This window comes from Podarcis cretensis, assembly GCF_951804945.1.
Source record: "Podarcis cretensis genome assembly, chromosome: 2".
Lineage (NCBI taxonomy): Eukaryota > Metazoa > Chordata > Lepidosauria > Squamata > Lacertidae > Podarcis > Podarcis cretensis.
In genome coordinates, this window is record NC_137171.1 from 74,038,296 (window position 1) to 74,064,537 (window position 26,242).

The 26,242-nt window shown below is 42.4% G+C and overlaps 2 protein-coding genes across 2 annotated transcripts in view; one reads left to right on the plus strand and one right to left on the minus strand.

The window, feature by feature from the left end:
- The window catches only part of MAPKAPK3 (MAPK activated protein kinase 3), a 73,181-nt gene extending 66,940 nt beyond the window's left edge, over positions 1 to 6,241 (plus strand). The window contains exons 10-11 of the mRNA XM_079964449.1: positions 628 to 708; positions 3,813 to 6,241. Of these exons, the coding sequence (XP_079820575.1) occupies positions 628 to 708; positions 3,813 to 3,971 (240 nt within the window). The 3' untranslated portion in view covers positions 3,972 to 6,241. The remainder of the gene's footprint in view (positions 1 to 627; positions 709 to 3,812) is intronic.
- Positions 1 to 26,242, minus strand: part of LOC307209419 (uncharacterized protein) — a 104,702-nt gene that overhangs the window by 41,714 nt on the left and 36,746 nt on the right. The window lies entirely within an intron of this gene.

Here is a 26,242-nt window from a genome sequence, read left to right on the forward strand (position 1 = left end):
GACCTTCCTGCTGCATAATTGCTTTCATACAATTAGCCCATATTGCATAAGCCCAGGGGGCAGCCCCAGGCAGCATGACCAAGTGTCAAGAATGATGGGAGTTGTAGTCCAGCAATATTGGCTATCACTGGCAGAAGCTGATATGAAAGCAAGAGGGCCTGGAAGTCATGACCTGCATGCTTATGTGCCGAAGCACATTTTCACATTATGTAGAAATACATTCATTAGAGCCCTATTACTGAGTTGGAGATGAGTGCAACTTGAGAAGCACAGGAACGGAGGGAGCATATCACCCTTTACCCTCCTGCTATTTTCCTGCTCTGGATTTACTCTTTCCTGGCAGCTTTTCACTCTGGGGTTTCAAATGTGTGTTTGCCCCTCAGTCTTATTCCATAGCTGCAATCCTATGGAAATGACACCTATTTCAGTCATATTGAAAACACAACTGTGCTTAGCAATGCAGCTAAGTACGTTTTTCTCTCTCCCTCCTGTTGCTTAGGAGACATATTTATACAATTTTCTCAAGACTTGTAATTACTTCATCAGCAAGGACGATGAGTGGTAATGTGTGAGTGTGTTATTGTCAGAATTACCGTTTCTGAATAGCTGCTTCTTTGGTTTCCTTAGCAATCCATGGTGGTGCCACCTACCCCTCTTCATACTGCCCGGGTTCTGCAAGAGGATAAAGATCACTGGGATGAAGTGAAGGTAATGATCACATATATTAGTAGGCTGGGCAAATCCAGTCAGACAGTTTGCTTGTTTTTCTTTCTGAACAGCTTTTACCAGCTCATTACCAGCATTTTCATAACGATTGCCCAGCTATACAGAAATAACTGATTAAGATGTTGTCTATATTCAATCAAGGGCAGACTCTAGCACACATGTCAGTAAACCATGAGCTGCGGGTTGCATGCTGCCCATCTCCTCCACATGGGTGCCCAGTCTACCTTCTCGATACTGGATTTTGCACAGTGATGGGGAGGAAGGTGCACAGAAAGAGTAATCTTTGTGCAACTTCCATGCAAACCACACTCCTTCCAACATGCCAATAGCTGTTTGCTGGTCTTGGGGAGCACAGTGGTTCTCCAACTTACCAAACAACTCTTTGGCAGGCAAGCAGGAGCGTCATCTCTCCCTGGTGGGGTAGACAGCAGTCTGTCCTTTTCTGATCCACAGGGAGAGCCATTGAGCGTGTGCACATGCATACCCAGGCCATGCCAATTTTTGCCCTGACCATGCTTATTAGTATTCAGCTTCTGAGTGACTACCCACTTCTGCATGTGACCCTCAGAGGCAAAACACTTTCCAGCCCTACACATAGCAAAACAGTATGTTCTAAAACAGTGTTTCTCAACTTTTTCCCAACCATAGCCCCCTTCTGACATTGCTTCCTTCCTGTGGCCCCCCCATGGGCATAGCCAGGGGGGAGGGAACCAGGGGAGCAGCTGCCCCCATAAGTAAAAACCAATACAAATTTGAGATTCTGCCCCTGGTAACAAAAGCCTGCCCCCCTGTTTTGCCAATTAACTTTGCAGGTTTTTTAAAGGATCTTTGGTAGTCAATATATGAGGGAAAATATATTTTTATTTCAACAGAATAGGACAAACTCCAGAAACAATAACAAAAACAAAACCTCAAACGGTAAACTTCCTTAAACCTTCTACACAGTAATAAACCTCCTTAAACCTTCTTATACAGCGGTGCCCCGCAAGACGAATGCCTCGCAAGACGGAAAACCCGCTAGACGAAAGGGTTTTCCGTTTTGGAGGTGCTTCGCAAAACGAATTTCCTATGGGCTTGCTTCGCAAGACGAAAATGTCTTGCGAGTTCCTGCGGGTTCCCCCCCCTTTTTCTAAGCCACTAAGCAGCTTATCTGCTTATCCGCTAAGCCGCTAATAGCGCTAATAGCGCTAATCCGATAAGCCGTCATGGGCTTGCTTCGCAAGACGAAAAAACCGCTAGACAAAGAGACTTGCGGAACGGATTAATTTCGTCTTGTGAGGCACCACTGTACAGCAATACAAAACCCTCTACCACCAAGAAATAACCCCAAATTAACAATTTCAAAGCAACAATTCCCCTCACCAGACCTTAACCCACATACACCACCAGATCAAATGTGAGCCGCCTCAGCAGTGTTTGGTCCATCCTCCTCCTCCTCCTCCTGACCACATTGCCCTGCACTATTTGTACCTGTCTCAGCCAGGTGGGGCTTGATATCTCCACAGCCACCATCCATAGCAATGAGGGCTCCTAATCAGGGCAATCAAACCCCAGTTGGGCCACCCTCAAGGGCAGGAGTAGTCCTGAAAGGACTCACAGAAAGGTTTGGCTGTGTAAGGCCAAACTTACACCTCCTCTATTTTTCTTGTGCATTTCTTGTGCAACAAAAATTCTGGCTATGCCCATGCCCCCCACCCCCTACAATCAGTAGAAAGGTAGCTATTTAAATGTTTTGTTTGCAAATAGAACATGTTTTATTCATAATTTTTTTAAATAATTTATCCAAAATACTATTACACAAAATGATAGGAGCATAATGAAATATTGTTAAAGGAGGAAAACATAGAATCATGGAGCTGGAAGGGACCCCAAGGGTTATCTGTCTACTGCAATCCCCTGCAACGCAGGAAACTCCCCTAAAGCATCCATGACAGATGGCCATCCAACCTCTGCTTAGAAACCTCCAAGGAAGGAGAGTCCAGAACCTCCTGAGGGAGATCCATCTTCCATGTATTATAAAAAGTAAACAACACTTATTTGACCCAAGTTATTTGACAGAGAGTGGGAAACCTTCAGATATAGTCCCAAAGGCGCACAGGGAGAATTTTAAAAAGCAAGTGGTCCCCACTGACCCAGTGCAAAACGATCGTCATCAGGAGGAGCCCTGGCTTACCTGGGAATAAGGCCCACTGAACTCAGCGTGCCTTTCTTCTGGGTAGACACTTAGTTATTTACTAGATGCAAGTCAGCAGCACCAGATGCCCCACGCCTTGCAGAACTGGGCCAACGCTGCCGACCGGCCCTGTGCCCCTCAGCAACATCCAAAGGCCCTGATCCACTAGGTGCTGGGGTGGATTGCACCCTGCACCGTCAGGCCCAGGCTGCCACCAGGCCCAGCACTGGCGGCAGCAACAAAACAGCTCCTGCTCAACCAGCTCTATCCATTGCCATCCCACCACCACCCTTACCTGACCTGAGGGGTTCTGGATTGCGGGCTCTACTGGTCAAAACAGAAGCCTCAGCGATTGCCCCCTCCTGCCAGAAACAAACTAAGACTGCTCCAAGAAAATGCACGTGGCAAAAAAGAGTACTAGGCCCTGGTGAGCTACCCCCTTACCTGCTTGCGATTGGCCAATCAGGATTTTTAAAAATGATATTTTTCCCCTTCACTTCTCACTTCCTTCTATGCCCCCTAGCCTCATGCTGTGGCCCCCATTTATGCATTTTTCATATCCTGCCCCCAGCTGGAAAACACTGTTCTAAAGTATTAAAATAATGTTAACATTAAAAATATAGTGCTTTCAATAAGGATTCCTGTAGTGTTGTGTTACTTATTTCACCTTGGTCCTTCTAATCTCTTTGTCAGAAATGTTCGGTATAATTCTGCATATGTATTCCTTGTCATTTAGCTGCACAGTCCACTTGGGTAGAAAATGAACTCTCTTATGGGAAAGGGCACAACTCTTAGTCTTGGCTGGGGGAGGTCAATGGTGATCTGTGACCAGAGGGTTCTGTTGTCACCTGAACATGGTAGGAAAGTGGCCTCTACTTCTTAAGACCTAACTATTGCCTCATGTGGGTTTTAGGAGGAGATGACTAGTGCTTTAGCGACCATGAGGGTGGACTACGACCAGGTAAAGATTAAAGATTTGAAAACATCCAACAACCGTCTCCTCAACAAAAGGCGCAAGAAACAAAAGCAAGGAGGCACCTCTTCAGCATCTCCAGGATGTAACAACCAATAAGAGAAGAGCGGAAGATAAATATAAAAAAGAACTATTAATTCAAACGGGTTCAGCTCAGCTTTTACACCAAGAACAAAGCGTGTACATCACTGAAGCTTTAAGTGAGTTGACCTACAGAGAAGCTGCACTGTGGCATCCAAAATGCAATGTTCTGGAACTTTTTATGCGAGCACTGTGGGTTTTTCTAAGGGATTTTTGTTTGTTTTGTTTTTAGCATTGTTTTGTTTTTTCCCCTAGAGTTCCAGAAAACCCTAGAATTCCAGTGGAAGCTTAAGATGTGTAGTCTACCGACTAGAGGCTGTACAGGTTCCATACTTATTCACAATGGGCACAATTCAGCCAAGATTAAGGATGTCTAAGTCCCCTTGATTTCAGCCAAAAATATATTTAAGCCTGTGCTCAATTTTCTCCAGTTGGATTCAATAGGACATAAACCTGCTTAAATTTGGCTGGATTTATGTCTAGCATTTCTAAGAGAAACGAATTTGTGCTGTCTCCTGTGGCATAAGCCTCATGGACAGAAAGTTCAAGAGTCTGGTAAGGAAGCACACAGAAAGGAATTAGGCATGTAAGCTTTCCATGTGTGTATTCCTGCTTGGTCTTGACACTTTTGCTGTATTTTATTTTACTTCTAGGGTTCATGCTGTCAACTCGCACAATGCCCACCTGAGCAAGGAAGCATTGCTCTTGACTTTAAGAGAAAAAATGTTTACATCTTAATAATTTCTTAAGTTGTGTTTCCACTGTCTCTGAAACATGGGGGTTTCATAGGTGTTGGTAAACATCCATTTCTGTTTTGCTAGAACCATGTACACTGGGAAGCTGCAACTGACCATGGCTTCCTTCAGGGACTGTACATCTGTATGACTCAGCTGTTCCCTTTTCTTATTTTGTGTGTATGCTACAATTGTTCTGGGTACATAATTCGCTCAATCAGTGTTTAATAAGACTGATATTTTTTAAAAAATTAAGGATCAAATATTAGACTGCAGCAGTCATTATTGAAACTTCTGCAGTGTTGAAATCCAAAGTGAACACACTTGCATGAATAACATACAAGATTTCAGTTCAAAGAGGATCCTATGTAGTCCAGAATGAAGCCTTCCAGTTCCATTGTTACAGGTGGGGCTTGTACTTAATGTAGAGTGCTGGTTTCTAACTTCTACCATTCTACGCACTGAATTAATAGCAATCACATGTTAGACCTTGCGAGCATCCTGTAAGCAGTGTAAAAGTTAACAAAGTTGGTGAGAATGCTCCAAAACTCAAATAACTACTCATAATCACTGCATCAAGATGCACATTATCACAAATTTTCAACATATATATGAGGTTTACTTGACTGATGAATTTATGATCAACTACTTTCTTTTTCAGTATGTTTTGTGTTAGAGTGGACATGGTGAAATGTAAAAAAGAAAAGAAAGACACTCAAGTTATTTGAATAAACACTTATTACAAGATGGTAGCAAAGTCCATCTGGAACAGCAGTTGTGCCAAACACTCCTCAGTGTCTCAAACCAAGGAAGATTCTTCATCTTCTCATACAATATCTCATGATAGACTGGTCATATGACATGCTGGTCACTTGCCATCTATCCTTAGTCAACCATTCCATCATTCATCAGCTATTTCCAAAAACAGGGTGCAGATGCCTACAAATGCAAGCCCATCTATCTTCACTTCCAGCCCTTTGCTTGAGCTCTCAGATGTGCTATGTGGTTTGGAGAGGGTAAGAAATATCAAGGATTTCCACATGTTGCTGTTAACTTTTCCAAACCTTCACACAGGGGAGGGAGATCCCCGATCTGCCTCAAGGCCTCGGCTTCTGTCAATGGGCTCAAGGAAGAGGTAGAGTTTTCTTCTGCTTCTAGTGCAATTTGGGAAAGGTAAAAACAGTGGCAGGTGACTCCTACTGTTCCTTTTGCAAACTGCAGCACAAATGAGATAAAACCCATCATCTCCCCTAAGCCCTCTCCACATGCTAGAAGACTTCAGAGGAGGGGATTTGTGGCTACTGAGGCAAGCCAAGCCAATATTTGTAGATCTCTATGTAATAATTTCATTCCAGAATTACAAGGATTACTGGCTTTGTGAATCTGCAGTGCACAACCTCTCTATTCCTCACTCAGTGCCTCTCTTTGATGTACAGGTAGACATTAAACTGTTATTAAGACACACTGGATAAACCTATGAACTCTTGACTCTTTGGGAAATATTAACATTTTGCATATGTTAATAAATGGTGCTTTGCCATTTTTTTAAGTGGACCCTGCTTCTTCACTGTGATTAATCTATATTTGTACTGGGGCCCTGCACCAGCTTCAGCTATAGGAAGTAAACGTTCACCTCTGCCACGCCGTAAAAGAAGCTGCATTTAAGAAGAGAACAGAAATGTAATTTGAATTCTGAAGGAATTGTTTCTGCCCAGTAGGACTTCTATATAGATAAGAATGCTATTTCCATCTGCTAATTAACTAAACTTTAGAAGCAGCATGTTAGTAGTAGTAACTGAACAGGAATGAGCCCAAACCAAAAGGCATAAAAGGATGACTTTCTAACTGGTTTGTATGTCAGACAGACTTCATAAATGTGAAGGTAGAAATTTCCCAAGATTTGTGGAAGGGCAATAGCTTAGTGGTAGAAGATGTATTTTGCATGCAGAATGTTCAAGGAACAAATCCATATCTCCAGGTAAGATATGAAAAACCCAGGAGAGTCACTGCCAGTATAAACACTATTAAGCTACACAGAAAAAAAGATCTGAAAAACAAGAAGAACCTGCTGAGCCAGGCCAAAAGCCCATCTAGTTCAACATCCTATTCTCACAGTGGCCAACCAGATGCCCATGGGAAGCCTGAAAGGACCCAAATACAACAGTCTCCCTACTTGTGCTTCCAAGCGTTTGGTATTCAGAATCACTTATGCCTCTTATTTGGTATTCAGAGGTTCCCATTGGGATTGGGGGTTTATTGGGTCAATCCTGATTACTGGTAGAATTTTTCAGTCCTCTGGGACATAGTCGCCAATGGATAAATCCTGCCACAAAGTAAAAAGGCTTTTACCCTTGAGCAGCACAAATGCTGGACATGCTAGGGAAGGAGAACAAGTCCTGTTGAGTTTTTACCGCAGTGCCCATCGTTTCCGTTTCAAAGCATCCAGATGCAGCAAAACAATTACAGCATTGTTTTGGGCTTTGATTCAGTTTTCCTTAAGCCTGGGGTGTGAGGACAGATTGGAAAGGGAAATGTCTAATTTACCTATATTTCTGTTTTTCTCTCTCTCTTCACACATTGCCATAAGGGTCAGAGAGAGAATGTAAAACCAGGGTAGTAAGGATACTTGTTTATTTATCCCATTGGTATGCCATCCCAGTTCCAAGGAGCCCAGGGCAATCTATGTGTGGTTAGCCCATTTTATCCTCCCCAAATCCTGCAGGTAGGTAATGCCATGGTCAGCCAGTGATATTGATGACTGAGCAGGGATTTGAAACCAGGTCCCTAAAGCCTAATGCAACACTGCACTACATTACACCACAGTAGCTCTGGCCATACAAAGCCTGTCACTCACTCCTTCTTTTCTTGCTTTCTCCTGTTCCCTACTTTTAAGCTGTGTTTTTTCCCCATGCAATGATACATGTTTGCGCCACTCTGCCGCCCAAATTCCACATTTATTCTGAGATTTTGATGGTTGTTGCCATTCAGGCAATTCTGGAAATAAACAAATATCCTTTTCTACTGAAAACCTTTGGAATTCACTGGTTGAGCAATATGTGCCATAATTTGCATGATGTCATTGCAATAGTCTGCCTATGCCTTATGCAACAGAAACACTAGAACTCTTCTGGATCAGATTCTGCCACCCTCTGCATTAAAACTAAAAGCCTGAGCAATTTAGTCTGAAGGACATTAATCTTTTTTGTTAGAAGCTGCATCTGTAGACATTAGACTACAGAACTGATGCTATGCAAATCATGTTGAAACTGTCATACACTATACAGAGACATCTGGGAACATCTAAGGAAGCACCCAACAATTTTATTAAAGGACAGAAAGAAATTAAACAGTTGAGAGAAATTGTACAACTACCTCCTTTGAGAAAGAAGGGGACATATTGTATTTCTTCAAGCTAAAATTAGCTGTGTTAGAGGAATTAATTACAAAAGGGAAATTCTCTGTATAGTGGACAAAGATTTGCTCTTGGAAGACCTAGTTTCTGCTATCAGATCATTATGTGGCCTCTGTGTACTAGGTCTCACTAGAGAATGAAGAACTTGATAGTTTGATTTCTGCCAAAATCTTTAATGCTCAGTGCATAGGCAAAGTAGAGTTCAAAGGTACAAGTGCTATGCATGGCTGAGTAAGCTAAGAAGTTGATCCAATGAGCAACACACTACTTTGTGTCCCATTATATGTTATTATATGCTCTCAGCTACACAGGTGCCTCTGTGACCTAGCCAATGGAAGAGGCATCAGCATCAGCTCTGAACCAGGCTGAGCAGTAGACTCGTGAGAGAATGGCTTGGGACAATCTCAGTTAGTGCTGGAGATGGTACCAGGATTGGAGGTGAGGCTGGCATGAGAACTGAGGGCACTGGGGACACAGAGTGCTTGGCTGAAGTGAGAGGGGATGAGGCAGAATGCTGGGGTGAAACACTGCTGGAACCCTTTCTGATACCTGACTCCTCATCTGTGAGTCCAAAGCGAATCCTCTATCTCTTGAAGCCTGGACACCTCCTGTCCCAATCTACTGGGCTCCTCGCTGGGGTTGTCAGCTGGCAACTCCTCCAACTGCTCATCCTAGTCCCAGGACTCAAGACACTCTAGAAGACTGCAGTCCCTGATCTCTGTTCCCCTGCTTTGAATTGGGAAATCTTCACTGAAAACAATAAAGATTGTAAATTGAAAATAACAGCAGCAAAACCAGGCGATCTCACTGCTGTTTATTTAAATCTACTGTGGTTTGAAGATATTATGACAAAAGTTAACTGTTAACACAGTAGAGCAGAATGTAACCACCCTAGAAAGGACTGGATGTGCAAAGCACAGAATGCTTGGGAAAGCTAAGACTGCTGGCTGTGCGCATGCATCTTGGATGATCACAGGGGATATCAACTAAAGAAAGTGGTACAGGATCTCGGAATGAGTAAGCTGCAACATACACCATAATTAACTGAATGAGGTTTGTTCCTTTCATCTTGATTCTGTAAAGATAGGCTACGTGGGATTATTTCTAGCGTCTGAACATTGGGAACTGCCACGTCTTGTCTACCCTTTCCTTGAACATTCTTCTATCCAAGGTACGTAAGGCACTACCTTTTAAATGGAAAGCATTTGCCTACAGTGATGACAGTTGATGGGAGTTGTGGTCCAGCAACAGCTGGAGCACCCCATGTTGGCCACCTTTGCTTCAGAGTGCCAGTTTAGTTATGTCACCTTGTAGATGTCCCTTAGCACGTTAACGCCAGGTATGGTCTACCTTGTCTGTTTTGGGTTCAAATTTCCCACATTTGAAGAGCAATTTTGTGGTCAATGACTCAGTATCAAAATATGTAGGCCTTCCATTGGTATTCCTTATTTTTCTTAGCAGCAGAAAAGTAAAACTGCTTACATGCCTTTCTTTCTACTGTCTTATTTAATTGTTGCTTACAGGCAGTTTATGCCCCTCCTAAGATGCTCTGCAAACCCCCCCCCCCCCATCTCTCTTATGTGAGGCCTCTAGCATGGTCACAGTTCCTTGCTTCCCCAATTTTCTTTCCATACCTCACTTCTGTGAAAAATACAGTGTGACAAACCTTTCTCTTGACATGCTACACTTCAAACCTACTTTTAATTATAAACCGCTGTCTTGCTGCTTCATTTCCTAATTGAGGAAGCACAGCATGCAGTCCTGGGACTGGATTTCTCTTAACTCCTTATTGCCCCAGGGTCGGCTGTCCAATTAAAGAGCAGCTCCTGATTTGCCCAGAGACTGAAATAATAGGATGATCATCCTGCCTGTTCTCTGTTAGGTTAACATCCTGTCCTCATTTCAGAACAATTTTCCATTTCTTTTTAAATCTAGAGATACAACTGACCTTTGATTGAAACATATCTCTGGAATGTGTCAAGTTCATGGAGGCTGGGTAGGTAACCTATTTAGAATTTGCCCATTAGTGATTTACCAATAATAATGTTGGCCTTTGTGGGACCTACTTTTATATATCTAGGAAGAAACTTGTCATTTGTAAGTTGAGCACGGTCTTTTATTAAAGTTCCATATGCTGCGATGAAAAGACCCCCCTTGTGGTTACACTGTGAGACCTTGGATATCTTTAAATAAAAAACAAAATAGACCTGACATTTCCATGAGACTAGGCAGATGAGTCACCTTATAGGAAACACCAGTGGCCTGACTTGCCTGAGAGCTATCTCACATCCACTATGCCTTAAATCAAAATATGCTTATTTCTGGAAATGTAAGTTATAGCTTAATGCATGGGTCGGCAAACTAAGGTCCGCGGGCCGGATCAGGCCCAATTGCCTTCTGGATCTCACATGGCGCCGCCGCCGCCTCCTCCCTCCCTCATCCTGGCTTCTCCCAGCCCTGCCTAGAGGAGGAAGGGGCTGGACTTTGTTTTGTTTTTTTTTATATAATTTTTTTATTAGGTTTTCACATTTTATAAAACAAAAACAAAAACAAAACATATATATTTTTAAACTCTTATTTTCATTACCCCCTTTCCCTGACTTCCCCCCACCCCCTCTTCATACATCCCAATTCCAAAAATTAGTTCAGCAAGTTCTTATCTCCCATCTTTAACATATTACTGTTATTTTTAAACTTAATCCTTTTTACTTATCCAAATTTAATTTATCCAATTCTCTTTTAAACATTAAATCTTTTTTTTTCTAAGGTCGACCTAATTATCCTTCCATGAATTTCTCCCTTTGTATTTTTGTTAATTATATGTCATAATGGCCAAATACAAAAATCATAAAATTTTGAAATTCTGTTCTCCCCTCCCTCCCTACCCCAGTTTCCATCCCTTCCCAAGCAATTATCCTAGTCCGGATTCCTCACATCAGAGGCCTTCAAGTCTCTGTCAGTCTCTCTCTGCCGATTTTGTTGGTAGCCCTTTTTGTTGGTCCTCAGGTCTCGAAGGAATTCTATCTCAGTCACATCATATATTCTTCCATCCAAGATACTTAATAGCAGTTGCTGCAAAAAGTCAGTTGATCTCCCATACTCAAGGAGGAAGTCCCAATCATATTTCTTTACTCTTTTGAATTCCAATATTCCAAGTGCTCCCGGGACTTCCTCCTTCATCTTTCTCATCTTTCGCAGATTTGTAATCCAAAGATCATCTTCTTTATTTCCTGACAATATGGGCTTCTGATTGATATTTTCCTGCACTTTTTCCATTCCTTCTTTTCTCTCCACCGGTTCCAAAAAAGTTTTTTCTGGTTCAGCTGCAGATTCCTTATCAGGCAAATCCTTTATGCATTCAGCAGAGTCGTTTGTTTTGGAATTCAAGGTCATAAGTTCTTTGTTCATAGCCGTACTCTGCTCTTGCAGGATTCCCACGAGAAAAAACATTCTTTCTATCTCTACCAGTAATTTTCCCTCTGCAGCCATTGTAATGTCTCTAGTTCCCCCTAGGGGGATTACAGTTGCTTGATAGTCCTTTTCCAACAGCCCGTTACTTTGTTGTTTATGACTACGTTGTTTCCAGCCACCTCAGTTCAAAAGCAACACTTTTAGTTCAGAAAGTTATTAAATAACAAAGTTCTTAAATTTTAGCCGCCTGTTTGACAGCTCCTTTGACAGCTGTCAAACTCCTTGTTCTTTTTCCTCCGGCTCACACACAGGACGCTCCCGGGTTCGGGGGGGGGTTACACAAAAGCTTCCAAAACTCCTCACTTTCTCTCCAGCACAAAGACTTCTTCTGTCAAACTCATGGAAATATTTTTTATCTAACACCAAAAACAGTACTCTCCACCTTAGTCCACCGATCCTTGCTTTAGATCGTTTGTAGATAGGGGGGTGCGGACTTCCCTTTAGCACATCCCCCGGTTGTACTGAATTCAAAGATATAGATTTTAAAGTCCAAATTCCATTCTACTCACGGGTTATTTGTTTCCAGTCCGAATTTTGGGGAAAAAGTCAGCGCTGTCCGGCCATGGCACGCGGCTTCGCTCCACTGAAGTAGCGGTCTACTCTCAGCACCACGCCGCTCCCCGTACCCTCTCCGTAGCCTTTAAAAAGGCTCTTCGTGGGTCAGGGAGGGCGCTTAAAGGTGCCCACCGAGTCACCAAGTCTGCAGGCTTCCGTGCCTGCGGTTTCTGAGGGTCCCCGCGTCGCCAGCGCGGTAGGACCCGTCTTCAGCAGAGCCGATTCCCTCCGGAGCTCGGAGGGAATCCGCCATTAGCTGATCGCGCTAACCCGGAAGTCCCGGAAGGGGCTGGACTTTGTTGGTGCCAGCAGCAGCAGCGCTTGAGCGGCCGCCATTTTAAGCAGTCCCTCTCCGGAGCCCTTTCGTGTGCCGTTCATCATCCTGCTGCCGCCAGCCCCTGCCACTCGCAAGACACAGGTAAGCAACCACCAGGGCTCATCCGGTGCTGTGGAGAAAGAGAGGGGAGAGTCGTGGGGGGTGGCTTATAGTCCAGCCCCCCACAAGGTCTGAGGGACAGTGGACCGGCCCCCTGCTGAAAACGTTTGCTGATCTCTGGCTTAATGGTAATCTTGAGGAAGGTGTGGGCAAACTTTAGGTATGCAATATTTACTTTGTATTCAAGTAGAAGCCTGAGATCCGCCAGCTGAAGCTGGCTGCAAAATGGTCGTGCTGGGAATGGAACCAATTACCTACATTTCTCCATGAGCATTACACTGGGATGACCTGCAGACACAAATACAACTCTGCATCTGAGTTACTACAGATCAGAGATTCTAACTGTCCGATTTAGGCCCTAAAATGGCTATTAGTAAACAATGGGGAGTTGGAAACCCTTGTAGCTCTGCTGCAAAATCACCTACATAGACAATCCTGTTCTGCATCATTAGCCTTTTAATCATTGACGACACACGGGAAGGCCAGTTTGGTTGGTTCCAATTTTGCAACTGACACTAAATTCCGGTTCCCACACCTTATTGGTTAAGAGTCACAAAGGAAATTTGAACTCTATATGTTACCTTTTGAAAAGGGGAAGATTTTCTGTGTGTGTGTGTGAGAGAGAGAGAACATTTTTGCCCCTTCAGGAATTCTGCCCTGTGTAACTTTAAATATAAAAAGGAGCAGATGCTATTACCTAGATCTGTCTCCAGCCCTTAAGTAAAGTAGTTGCAAAATAAGAAGGGATTATCAAGCACTTTAAATTCCATGGCAATATTGACTAGCAGTTGCCCAAAAACGACCGAGAGAAGCAGCTTTTCATGACAAAATATTTGGGCTAGGCATAGCAAAGGGGGCAAACAGAAGAAAACATCCAGGCTGCAGTCTTGCATATTAATCTGATTTGACTGCTCACCTGGTACAAAGATGTCATAAACCCAGCTTAAGCAGCTGGCTAGGCCTTTCGCCCTCAAAATGTGGAATCCCTGCATGACAAGGAGGCTGCATTGGCCGTATTTGCCTTCTGAGGTACCTCACATTGAAACAGTACTGATGATGTCGGAGAAGGACACCTTCACTTTCTCTTTCAGGGATCCCCTAGCTTTAGGTACAATTGTGAATGGCTGCAAAACACTCCAAGGGCCAAGAATTGCACCTAATTGATCCCGTGTGGGATGAAAAATTAAATTATAGCAAAACAAGCAGGGCCTTTCTCTTCCTAGGCTGGCAGCCAAGTCCAGCTGAACTCTGCCTAATGTTTAGTAATGTATTTGGTGGAGTCAAGGCATCTCCTTTTCACTCTTCTCTTGTGGCACTTGTCCAAGGACTGAAAATTAGAGGGGGATCAGAGGTTGAAAAAAAATAAAAATCAATAGCAGCTCAAAAAGCTATCTTGTAACCTGAGTGGCTGTGAAATTGATTTCTGCTGAATTTCACTATGTTAAGACTAATGAGATTTTTAAAAAGTTATTTCTGTTAAAATAATTACCATCACAAACTATGTGGAAACCATCTCTTTATATATCTTAATACAGGTCATCAGTGCTCCCCAGTTGTTTCTCTGGCTGATCAGTTTTATTCAGGTCCATGCAATTAAATGCAATGAGTATTTAGTTCACAACAGCTCTCCTGAAATTCCCTTTCTTATGCCTCTGGGAGTCTTGGGAGACTGTTCTTGGAGGGGGTGTTGCTCTTTATTGCTTAGCGACCAAAATGCCTGCATTCTTAAAACCTGGAACATAATTTAAATGTGAAAAGGGGTGGGTAGACCTGGGAGAGAAGCTTCTTCTGAGGCTAAAATTAGACCAGAATGTGTTGGTGGGAAAATAAAGCTGAAGAAAGCTCACTTTTTCAAGCTAAGATGTTAATGTACTGGTCCTAAGGGGACATTTGTGAAGGGGAAAATACACTGCAAGACTTCATCATTCTAGTACAAAACAAACAGGAATTCTAAGGTGAGGTATGTGAACACACATGTCAGAAATATTACTAATCTCATTTTTAAAAAATTGTGTTGCTGAAAACTCCGATGAATGCCTTGTGTGACTGTTCAAATTCACTTCAACCATATTGCTTCAGGTGAAATCTGATAGTAACTCTAATTTTGATAAAAACAATCTTTTATTTGGCAACAATCTTTAGGTGATCATTTGCTGCCTTGTTTGATTATGACTGTTAGATGACTTACCTAAAAAATAAAATAAATTAAAAAGTGAATTGAAAATCAGCACTGTTAACACTCTAAATTTTATGTCCTATGACATGCACAGTACCCATTTCTTTCACCGTCACAGTTTTCCTGTAGAAGAAGAGGCAACTGAAAGCAGAGCAAGAAGGTGTATGATGAATCTGTATCTTGACCCCATTTCATAATAGGGGAATGGTTGGTGCAATAGAAAGGAAATGAATTTATTTTTCTCACTAGGATTTTTCATTTTTCCTCTTAGTTTCTCATCATCCTCTTGGGTCCATTTCATCTAACCCTGCTATGCTTTTACCTAATTAGATCTTCACATTTGCTGCATTGCATCTGAGGAAGCATCAGACATTAAACCACCAATTTTTAGACCAGCATACAGGCAGAGGTGTGTGTGTGTGTGTGTGTGTTTAAAATGTATCCCAGTTTGAATGAAGCCCCTAAGCATTACTTTACTAAATAAAGATCTGTACGTCAGAAATAATTACACTTGTTTTCTCTTTCAGGGCTCATGTTTTTTTAAAAGAAAAAAAAGAGGAAGGTTTCTAAGAAGACAGAAAGAGAGAGAAAAAGGCTGACCTAAAATATTTATGTACATTGGAAACAGGAGTCAGGGACTTTGATTTCTGGATTGAAATAGTCACAGCTGCACCTATAGCCTTGTTATATAATACATTGGCTCCCTGCCCCCCTCCATGCACCCTTAGCTGTCTCTTCTTCAGAGACCCACTGTCATTAATTTGTCATTCTTGCTCACTCTCAATTCCTAAAGCTCCCTCTCAAGAGAACACAACTACCTCACAGAGCTGGTGCACTCTAGGCAAATGCCTTCATGTCACGAGGCATCTGGAGACCTGCCTCCTCTCACATTGTGGAACAAATATGTGTTAAACTGACAGGAGTGTCAGGGTAATCATAGGAAGCTGTTGCAGTATGGCACGGCATGACATTTCATTGATTCGGACTCTTCTTCCCACATTCAAATAAATTCCTGGAGGACCAAGTTGTTATTGACTATTATGAAGCAAATCCTCTGTAACAACACAACTAACCCACCCACCCCCACTTCCCCTGCTTGTGCAGCTCTCTTGCTGAAAGCATTCGAAACAGCATTTCTTCAGCCATATGATAAAAAAATTCCCCGCCTTGTGGTTGCGTAGAAATTTGATTTGCACACAACACTTAATTAAACATGTTGGAAAAGAAATGTGGCAAAATCTGTTACTCCATCCAGGCAGCTGAATTACAGGCTTTGTTTGGCATTCTAAACAGCCTCTTGTGCAAACATGTGCTGTTCAATGCTGAGGCAGATTTCTAATGTGCTTCTGGCCTGTACGGTGGCTCTGACAGAATGAAGCCAGGATAACAGAAGCCACCGGGCTGATTTTTATTTTTTTACCATATCAAGGTTAAAATGTGACTTCGAATGAATTCCTCAGCAAGTGTAGATTTGCACACTTATGAGATAAAAATGTAGTTAGTTTTAAAAGGTTCCTATAAATGTGTCCTGATTTCCCTCATTCAGGTTTTCCCCTTATTACATATAACAGGAACTGGGCACAGGCTAATTTCTGTGTCCTGTAATATGTAAAAATTCTGATTTCAGAATATTTTCAGAAGTGACTGAAAAGAGCGAGAGAGAATCTAATAATGACACACATAAAAGCAAAAGCTGACACATATTTGCTTCTCCCTTCTGAGAGGGCATTCTTAAGAGTACTGGGGCACAGACCCACGACACAAATTTGCCTCTGGGCAAATTAAGATAGCACTGTGCTTTGCAGTACAGCCAACCACATGGTAAGGTACACCACAGACCCATCCATTGGTCAGGGGATCAAGACCACTGGGCAGCCACACCTCGCAGAAATATTTACACAAATATTTATATATGATATACCTTTCACCTTGTTGTGCACACAAATGAAACAAGTACAAACAGACTCAGAAAGAATGTAATGGCATGGTAAAGACCAGTCTGACTCCATCCATTGGCTAGATAAGGAACAGCTGCTCCTATGCTTACCGTATTTTTTACTCTATAGGACACACTTTTTCCCTTCTAAAAAGTAAGGGGAAATGTGTGTGCGTCATATGGAGCGAATGCAGGCTGCGTGGCTAAGCCCAAAGCCAGAACACGGAGACGGAGCACTGCACAGCGCTCCGTCTCGCTGTTCTAGCTTGGGGATGGTTGCACAAAGCCTCCGCAGGGCAGCGGGGTGAAGGCACCCCGCTGCCCTGCGGAGGCTTCAAAGGCTGTCCCCGAAGCCAGAACAGCAAGAGGCTATCCCAGAAGCCAGATCCCTCTTGCTGTTCTGGCTTCTGGGGTACAGAATTTTTTTCTTCTTGTTTCCTCCCCCCAAAACTAGTTGCGTCTTATCGTCCAGTGCGTCCTATAGAGCGAAAAATACGGTACTTTTCTCTTCCTTCCTCCTTCTTTTTTCCCCTTTCATATTGTGTCTAGTAGATTGTGAGCCTGTGGGCCTTATCCTTTAATATCTGTTCAGCACTTTAAAATATTAGATGCTTTATTAGTGTATAATCATCACTATTATCATCATTTTCACTGGATGTGAAGCACTCTGAATGACAAATGGATTCATTCATCTATTTGCTATTGAACAAAGGCTGCAGTAGACTAAATGCTATTTGTCTTCACATGCTTTTAATCATTTGTTGCTTAATTTATTTTGGAAAGGAGTTGATTTTCCTAGCAGTACACTGTGATTGGTTACTAGGCAAATGTAATTGACAGATACAGAACACTAAAAGAATTGGCAAGAAGTAACCAATGCTGTGGAGTATGTCACATGTGCATGTTCATCCCTTGGTGTCTGCAGTATGTTTTATCATTTTATCCAGCACTATTTTTTTCTAGAAAAAGAGATGCTGGAACTAACCATGAACTCTTGTACTCTTATAATGACAATAGCACCCACCTGAGAGGTGCCGGAACTAAGTTCTGGTGAGTTCCAGCTAAAAAAGCCCCGATATTATCATATAAATATTAACCAATGAGGTCCTTGTCAGCCACGGTAATCGGAGTTTTAATAGAAAGGTGGGATATTAATACTGCAAACAGAGCCAATACAAAACTCTCAAATGTTGGACAGGATGGCTTCTACAACCAGGGTTTAGGTACTCCATTGCTGCTAAAGCTGTACTGAACCCATTGAGTGTTAGGGCCCTCGTATTTACGGGACCGCCTCTCCTGGTATGCCCCGCAGAGGACCTTAAGGTCCATGAATAACCATAGTTTAGAGATCCCAGGCCCTAAGAAAGTCAGACTATCCTCTACCAGGGCCAGGGCCTTTTCAATGATGGCTCCGACCTGGTGGAATGCTCTGTCCCATGAAACTAGGGCCCTTCAGGATTTAACTTCCTTCTGCCGGGTCTGTAAGACATAGCTATTGCACCTAGCCTTTAATCTGAATCCAGCCTGATCTTTTATTTCCCTTCTCTTCCCTCCCCCTTCCCTTTTATGAAGATTATCTGCTCTGGGACCCCACAGCTAATTCTCCTTTGGCCTCCTTGCTGGCCCAAGTAGGACTAATTCAGCCAGCTAGCCCTGGTGATTATCTAACTTTTACTGGATGGATTTCCCCCAAATGATTTTTGAACTTTGAATTTTATTGTTATTCATGCTTTTATACTGTATTTTATGATGCTTCTATGTTGTATTACAATTAAGTGTTTTAAATTTGTTGTTAGCTGCCCTGAGCTCAGTTTTCTGAACCAGGAAGGGCGGGGTATAAATAAAAATTTAAATTTAAAAATTGGAGAACTCTCTGCATGCATTCTAGAGGTGCCATAGCAGCTCCATAGCTAATGGCAAGATTTGCACTTTAAGCAGGGATTAAACCACTTGTTATGTATAGTGTCTGTCTGCTATCCAGGCTTAAAGCATTTTCTCTGAGTGCAGAATGAAATTTCAAGTAAATCTTTTAATTAAGTTATAAGCTAAAAGCATTTAAAATGTGAGCCCTTCTTACATATTTTAGTGCTTAATCTTTTATTTTTCTTTCAGACACTTTTAGCAAAGAAACCCATTACTTTTTTTAAAAGGACATCAATAGATTCCAAAGCTGAAATGCTCCCTTACATATCATTGCGTTACTTATAATCTCTTACAGCTGGTTTTAGACTACTGCAATATTTTCCATGCTTTTCCATCAGTTCCACTTACTGTGTAGTTTGATTACCACACTTCAGCACACTTCAGGCTGACAGAGGGATTGTGTCTTTTTCTTATATGAAATGATAGATGTGTACAATATACTTCATCTGGATGGGAAGGTGAAGTCTAAGAGACTGAGCTGGGATCAGGAAGTTCAAATTTCACCTCTGCCATGAATTTACTGGTTGGCCTTAGACAAGCTGCCCTCTCTCTCTGAGCTTCAGACTTAATTCTGCATTATGAGGGTTCTGGTAAAGATTACAAGGATTACATGTGAATAACTTTGAACAACTGAAAGCGCTATACTGTACAAATGTTGATTATGACAATAGTCATCATCTAAAGGTGCTAAAAACAACCTAGGAATCATATCTATGTCACTATTCAGTTTGTAAACCCATATGAATTCCTGTTTGCTAAGCTGATTACGGTAATTTCCTTAACAATTCTGAGAAGATCATTTCAGACCCAGGAAGTGACCCATGTGAGTGTCCCATTTTTAAATGTTAGCAGCTTTCTGGGCAAAGAACTAGGGTGACTTTTGCAATCATTTCCAGTCCTGCAGTTATTACTGTAGGAAGATGTTCCATAGTTGCATTGTGCTCCTGATTAGGATGATTTCTCCCCTAGTACTTTCTCCTTGTGTATTTCATCTTCATTGCCTTTTTAGTGTATTACTGGCAATAGTGAATATTGGCAATTTGATGGTCATCTTCAAACATTTGAAGTGCTGTCACCTAGATGGTGGCCCAAATTTATTTTCTTTTGCTCCAGAGAGTAGAAGCCAAGTCAATGGATTTGAATTACAAGAAAAAAGTATTAGGATAAATGTTAGGGAAGTGCAAGGTGCTTGACAATGGACTGGACTTAACCGTCCAGGGGTCCTTTACGTTACCTTTTGCCTAGTGGACTTTGCTAGAAGTTTTTAAGCAGGGCTAGGGGATCTGGGACCCTCCAGATGCTGTTGAATGACAGATCCCATCATCACTGCCCATTGGCCATGCTGGCTAAGGCTGACAGAAATTGGAGTCCAACAACATCTGGCTCTCTAGCCCTGCTTTTAAGGAGAGGCTGGACACCTTTCAGGGGTTCTGTAGTAGTGGGCTTCCTGCAATGACAACAGGTTGAACCTGATGACCTCTGAGTCAGTTATTGAAGTTCATTTGAGGTAGTGGTGGTTGATAAATTTCATGTGGTTGATTTATTTAAAAAAAAAATAGCAGGGGAACTAGCAGTGGAGACAACTTTACTGCAGACAGAATGCTGTGAAATAGGGAGTTTATTAACTTCTTTTTTCTCCTTTCTGGATTAATGAAATGACTCATCTGCATAATTATGAGATGCAAAAAGCTGGAGGTGGGATACATATTGAAGGCATTGTTTTTGCCAAAATAACCCCCCTCTCTGCTTCCAACCATATCCACACATCATGTGACTGTTACTCGTAACAGTAAATGCAGGAGGTTAGATTTTCAGAGTGCTAGCTGTGTTAGTCTATTGCAGTAAAAACAACAGAATTTATTATGGTATAAGCTTTTGTGGGCTACAGGCCACTTCATCAGATCCATGAAGCATAATCCCAAATTGGCAGGCATTACATACACACATGGCTGAGGGGGAGATGGATGGAGAGTGAGGTCAGAGGAAAACAAAATGCAAAAAGATCAGAAGTGATAATTATGTAAAAGCGAACTAGGGTGGCAGCTAGCTGGCGACAACACAAACATCCTGGCAATACTAACATAAGGAGCATGATAAAAAAAATATGCAATCTGGATTCAAGTCACAGATCATAGATTTGAATTTCTTGAGAAAAATGCACTTCAGTGGTTTCCCACTGCAGTCTCCCTCTGAAGTTCCTTTGTTCAAGAATGGCAACCTTAAGATCAGTTTTGCCAAGGCCTGGTAGGCTGAAAGGTCCCCCTGCTGGTTTCTGGATTTTCTAATTTCTAATATTAGATTTCTGCTCATTTATTCCCCCCCCCCAAGATACTGAATGATTTAGTCTATGTAGAATTCAGAAGGGCTTTGCTGGCATACAATGGCATATATGTCATCGAAAAGTGAGCAGGTGAATAAACCCATAATATTGATGACATCACTGGGTCCTCTGATGGGTCCTTCTTGTCCAAGTAGATAAGATGACAAAGTTGGCATCTGGTGGTGGACACTCCCCAGCCCAAAGCCGTCTTCCCAAAGCTGGGTAATGGAAGTGCAGGGCATTGGGAAGGACGTGTGAGGCTTTGGCAAGGTCCTAGAGCCCTCCTACCTCCTTCTCAAAGCTGGGCAAGCAGAAATTAGGCTTTAGGAAGGTGGTGGGAAGTGTCCCTTGGCCCCTGCACCCTGGTTGTGCTGCCCTAAATCTGCCTCTGTTCTGGTCCCCGTAATCTCTGCTATGTGGCTTGCTATGGTAGGGTTGCCATATGTCCTCTTTTTCCAGGGCATGTCCTCTTTATCAGAGGTAGAGTTGTCATAGCGATCCATAGTTAAGAGCAGAAGTCAGCAAATGTGTTCTCCTTTTTGCTCTTCAAAGTATGGCAACCCTACCCAGTGAGTAGTTGCTTTAGTTTGCGGCTATTTGTAAGCAAGAACATGAGTTGGGGAAAATCTCCTGAAACAGGGAGTCTCCCATACTCATGGAAGTTCCCCGTGTGATTTAGAATACTGGAAGCAATATAAGGTAAAGGTAAAGGTACTCCTGCCCGTACGGGCCAGTCTTGACAGACTCTGGGGTTGTGCGCCCATCTCACTTAAGAGGCCAGGGGCCAGCGCTGTCCGGAGACACTTCCGGGTCACGTGGCCAGCGTGACATAGCTGCTCTGGCCAGAGCCAGAGCCAGAGCCGCACACGGAAACGCCGTTTACCTTCCCGCTGGTAAGCGGTCCCTATTTATCTACTTGCACCCGGAGGTGCTTTCGAACTGCTAGATTGGCAGGCGCTGGGACCGAGCAGCGGGAGCGCACCCCGCCGCAGGGATTCGAACCGCCGACCTTTCGATCGGCAAGCCCTAGGCGCTGAGGCTTTAACCCACAGCGCCACCTGCGTCCCTGGAAGCAATATAGTGTTCATTAAAAATTTCTTTATAGTTGCATGATACTGTGAGAGGGAAGAGTAACTGTCCAGGCTCAATGATGATACATTTTACTGGTTTTAGTTGGGAGCTATAAGTGACAACAAGTGATGTTTTCTCATTCTCTCTGTCCCGTGGCATAGTAGTAGACTATTCCTGGACACCAGAGTGTTCTTGTTTCTGTGCTTTTTTACTTCAAAATCAGGGCTCTATTCAACCTGGAGGATTTCTGTAAGACCTGTTCTTGGGAGCTCAGTGTAATCAGTGGTGTATTCAGATACACACAGATTTATTTGGCGGAGGGGAGGCATACTTTCCTGTTCTGTAGGACTGTGTCCAAAAATAAGGAATCAGTATGTGGCCTATGCAATTATAGGGAGGTTTTTAATGAACAATGCAAAATGGCTGATGTCGGCAACAACAAAAGAGGTGATGGTACTCCATACTGGCATGCATTATCACAAAAACCCACCAGTTATATCCAACTAAATTGTGCATGTGGAATGACTTCTGCAAGCACAAAAGAATAATAGAATTGTAGAGCTGGAAGGGACCTCAAGGATCATCTAGTTCAACTCCCAGCAGTGCAGGAATCACAACTAAAGTTCCCCTCCCTCTCCTCCTTCCTGAGGGGAGGCACAAAAAGAGAGAACAGGCAGCAGATTATCTGTTGCATTCATAGAAGCCATTCTACCTCTGCAGTGATTTTGCATGAAACCCTCTAAGATTTGAGCATGTGCCCCCCCCCACAAGTGTGCTTGCTATTTTGACTGGACAAAACAAAACAAAATTAATGACTTGTGGATACACATCAATTTTGAGGGTATTTGGAGAACTGAAGTGCCCAGAGAAAGAGAAGGAGGAATTAAATTAATGTAGAAATGGTAAACGAACAGGAAAATTACAGGAAACAACGGTGATCCAAAATGCTGCCAGAAAAACATTGGGGCTGATTCATAAGTTATTCAGAAGTATAAACAGACATATCAAAATTTGACATTATAGAGGTATGGGCCTGAATAATGCAATGTTATCTTTTCAAATCAATAGACCAAATGACAGATTCTAAAATTAGCCACGGATGTATCCCAATCACAAAGTAAGATCTGAAATAAAATGCTGCAAAAATAATAATCCAGGATCCCAGAAGCTTATGGAGCAAAGCATTTGTTAGTACTGCCATACAACACTGTAGTGGAAAAGACTGGAAGCTGCTGGTTTTTTAAGTTGTTTTTTTAAAGAGTGTCATGGTTGCAATAATTGGCAATAACAAAATTGGTATTGTATAGCACCTGGGACTCAGCTATACAGCTGCAAATAAAATGTTTTAAGAGTGTTTTAAGTACAATATACAATGTGACACTAGATGGTGATGGTGAGCCTTATGGAAAATTCATTTAAAATGCTTTTTTTAAAAAAAATTCCAGAATGTTTTTATATGTCTGTTGGTTCCAACCTAGTCAGTCATTTCCTGTTTGGTAAAAGTAATAATAGAAAAGGTCAAGGGGTACAGTCCAAAAATTGATATAGTTAGAAAATAGGATGTTTAGAACTAGATGTTTTGTTGTCACTCAAGAAACCTACAATGTAACACCTAAAGCCCAATTTACAAGAGACACTGACCACAGACTCTGGCAAAGCAATTACATAAATATGTGTTTCATTCTGCTATGCCTACTTTTTGCACTATTAACACCACCAGTCATCTGTGGCCCCAGGAGTCCTGGCTGTATATGCAAAATGCATACAGGGCCACGTGTGCTGATTGTGTGCCAACAATATGATGCACCACTACTTCATCAATTAATTGAAACAACCTTCTCAAAGAATATAAAGGACTCACCAGAGTAACCACAACATTATCTGCATAAAATGGGAATAATCCCCCCTTCCCCCATCTTTATTCAACACTACATTGTTTGAATTTGCAGAAGATCTGTTTTGGCTCCTGCCACACAAGCAAAGAAGCACTAGCTCAGGATGACTATGTTGATAAATTAGGCTGCATTCCTATATATACTTTCCTGGAAGTCCCATCTAATTCAGTGGAGTTTACTCTTGAGCAGGCAGACACAGGATTGCATTGTTAATCATCAAAATAATGAACGGGGAAAACCAAGAAGAAAGTACAATCTCAGTACTCCATTAAATCTTTTACCATCTTTCCAAAAAGGTGTTAATGGGGTTGATGGCTGACGCTGGGTAGTGAACAAAGACAAACTATTTCCCACATGCATCACTGTTATCAGACAATATCACATAATGACCAATTTCTACCAGAACTGTATTTGAACTGTCAGTCTAAATGCAAATCCAGCAGGTTTTAAATTACTTTTCATTCTCCTGACAGAGACTTATTGAATTTTAATTCACTAGGTAGGTAATATTTTCAGGACAGTTCCAAAAATCATCTTGCAGAGGAGATGTAGAATTTTATTTTATTTTTATTTCGGCAAACATTAAATTGCCAGAGATAACCAAGTGATTATTTTATTGAGAAAAGTAATAGGCTTTACTTACCTATTTAGTCTTCCAAATCTCTCTGTTTTACAATCAATATTTGTGAATGTCAATTGGTTCTTGTTTTATAAGGTCATTACCAACCCTGAGCTTTTGTGAATGCAATTTTTTTTTAAATCTAAATGCATTTCTAGGAACAGAAAAATAAGCCTAAGTAAAAGAGATCAGGTTATTAAAACCTCAAACTAAATTAAACAAATAATTGACATAATGAATGAAATAATGAGTGTAGGACACAAATATCCATCTTAAACAGACAGCAGAGTCCTACGAGCACTAAAGGGGCAAACCTGCACACAGTTAATATGTGGGCTCAAGAGCAAAGTAAATATGCCATTTGTCAATTTGCTCTCACATTTTTGATTTAAAAAAGCACACACAAAAACTTGTGCAGGGAGCTGAATCAAGACTGTAGTGTAGTTGGGGGGGGGGCTTTAATCCTCTGCCCCCACTGCAGTTCCAATTCGAATCACCCCCAGTACCTGCTAATAGCTATGAGAGGAAAAACCCCATTGGTTCCAGTGAGAAGTTTCCCTTGGGAGCATTCATCTCATTGTGAACAGAAGATGTAGATGGGGCAAATTCCAACTGGGACTAAACTGGGGAGAAAGGGTTAAACCCCTACCACCATGCCATAGGTCCAGTCCAGCTTGGGCTTTCCTGTGTCAACTACTTATTAAAGAAAAATCCAACATGAAAGCGAAAACTACATGACAAATCTCACATTTAGTTGGGCTCCCTTAGTTGTCTTAAATGAGACTGAAGCAGCTTAACTGAATGCAGGAAATCAGCCCATGGCAACTAAAGATATTTTCTTTTCCTCCAGGTGATTATTATGGAATTCAGCAGCCTTTTCTTTGATGATGTCTTCTGGTTCGGTCTGGGAACCATCTAAGTCAGGGGTCAGCAACCTTTTTTAGCCGTGGACCGGTCCACCGTCCCTCAGACCATGTGGTGGAAAAAAATATGAACGAATTCCTATGCCCCACAAATAACCCAGAGATGCATTTTAAATAAAAGCACACGTTCTACTCATGTAAAAACACGGTGATTCCCGGACCGTCTGTAGGCCAGATTGAGAAGGCGATTGGGCCACATCCGGCCCGTGGGCCTTAGGTTGCCTAGGGGACGCAGGTGGCGCTGTGGGTTAAAGCCTCAGCGCCTAGGACTTGCCGATCGAAAGGTCGGCGGTTCGAATCCCTGCAGCGGGGTGCGCTCCCGCTGCTCGGTCCCAGCGCCTGCCAACCTAGCAGTTCGAAAGCACCTCCGGGTGCAAATAGATAAATAGGGACCGCTTACCAGCGGGAAGGTAAACGGCGTTTCCGTGTGTGGCTCTGGCTTGCCAGATGCAGCTTTGTCACGCTGGCCACGTGACCCGGAAGTGTCTCCGGACAGCGCTGGCCCCTGGCCTCTTGAGTGAGATGGGCGCACAACCCCAGAGTCTGTCAAGACTGGCCCGTACGGGCAGGGGTACCTTTACCTTTACCTTTACCTTTAGCACCAATAAGCTCAAACAAAACAAATAGGAAACCCTACAGAGGAAAAAAATATTGCATAGCCCTGTACATCATGTTTATGACTTTGTATATGAATAATACAAGACCATCTTTTTACTGTTAAGGATGGGTGCTTGTTTCCTCTTCCTAAAAATCTTCCCTTCCCACTAGACAGCAGTAAACAAAAGGTAATTTCCTCACATCTTCCTAATTCTTAAGTA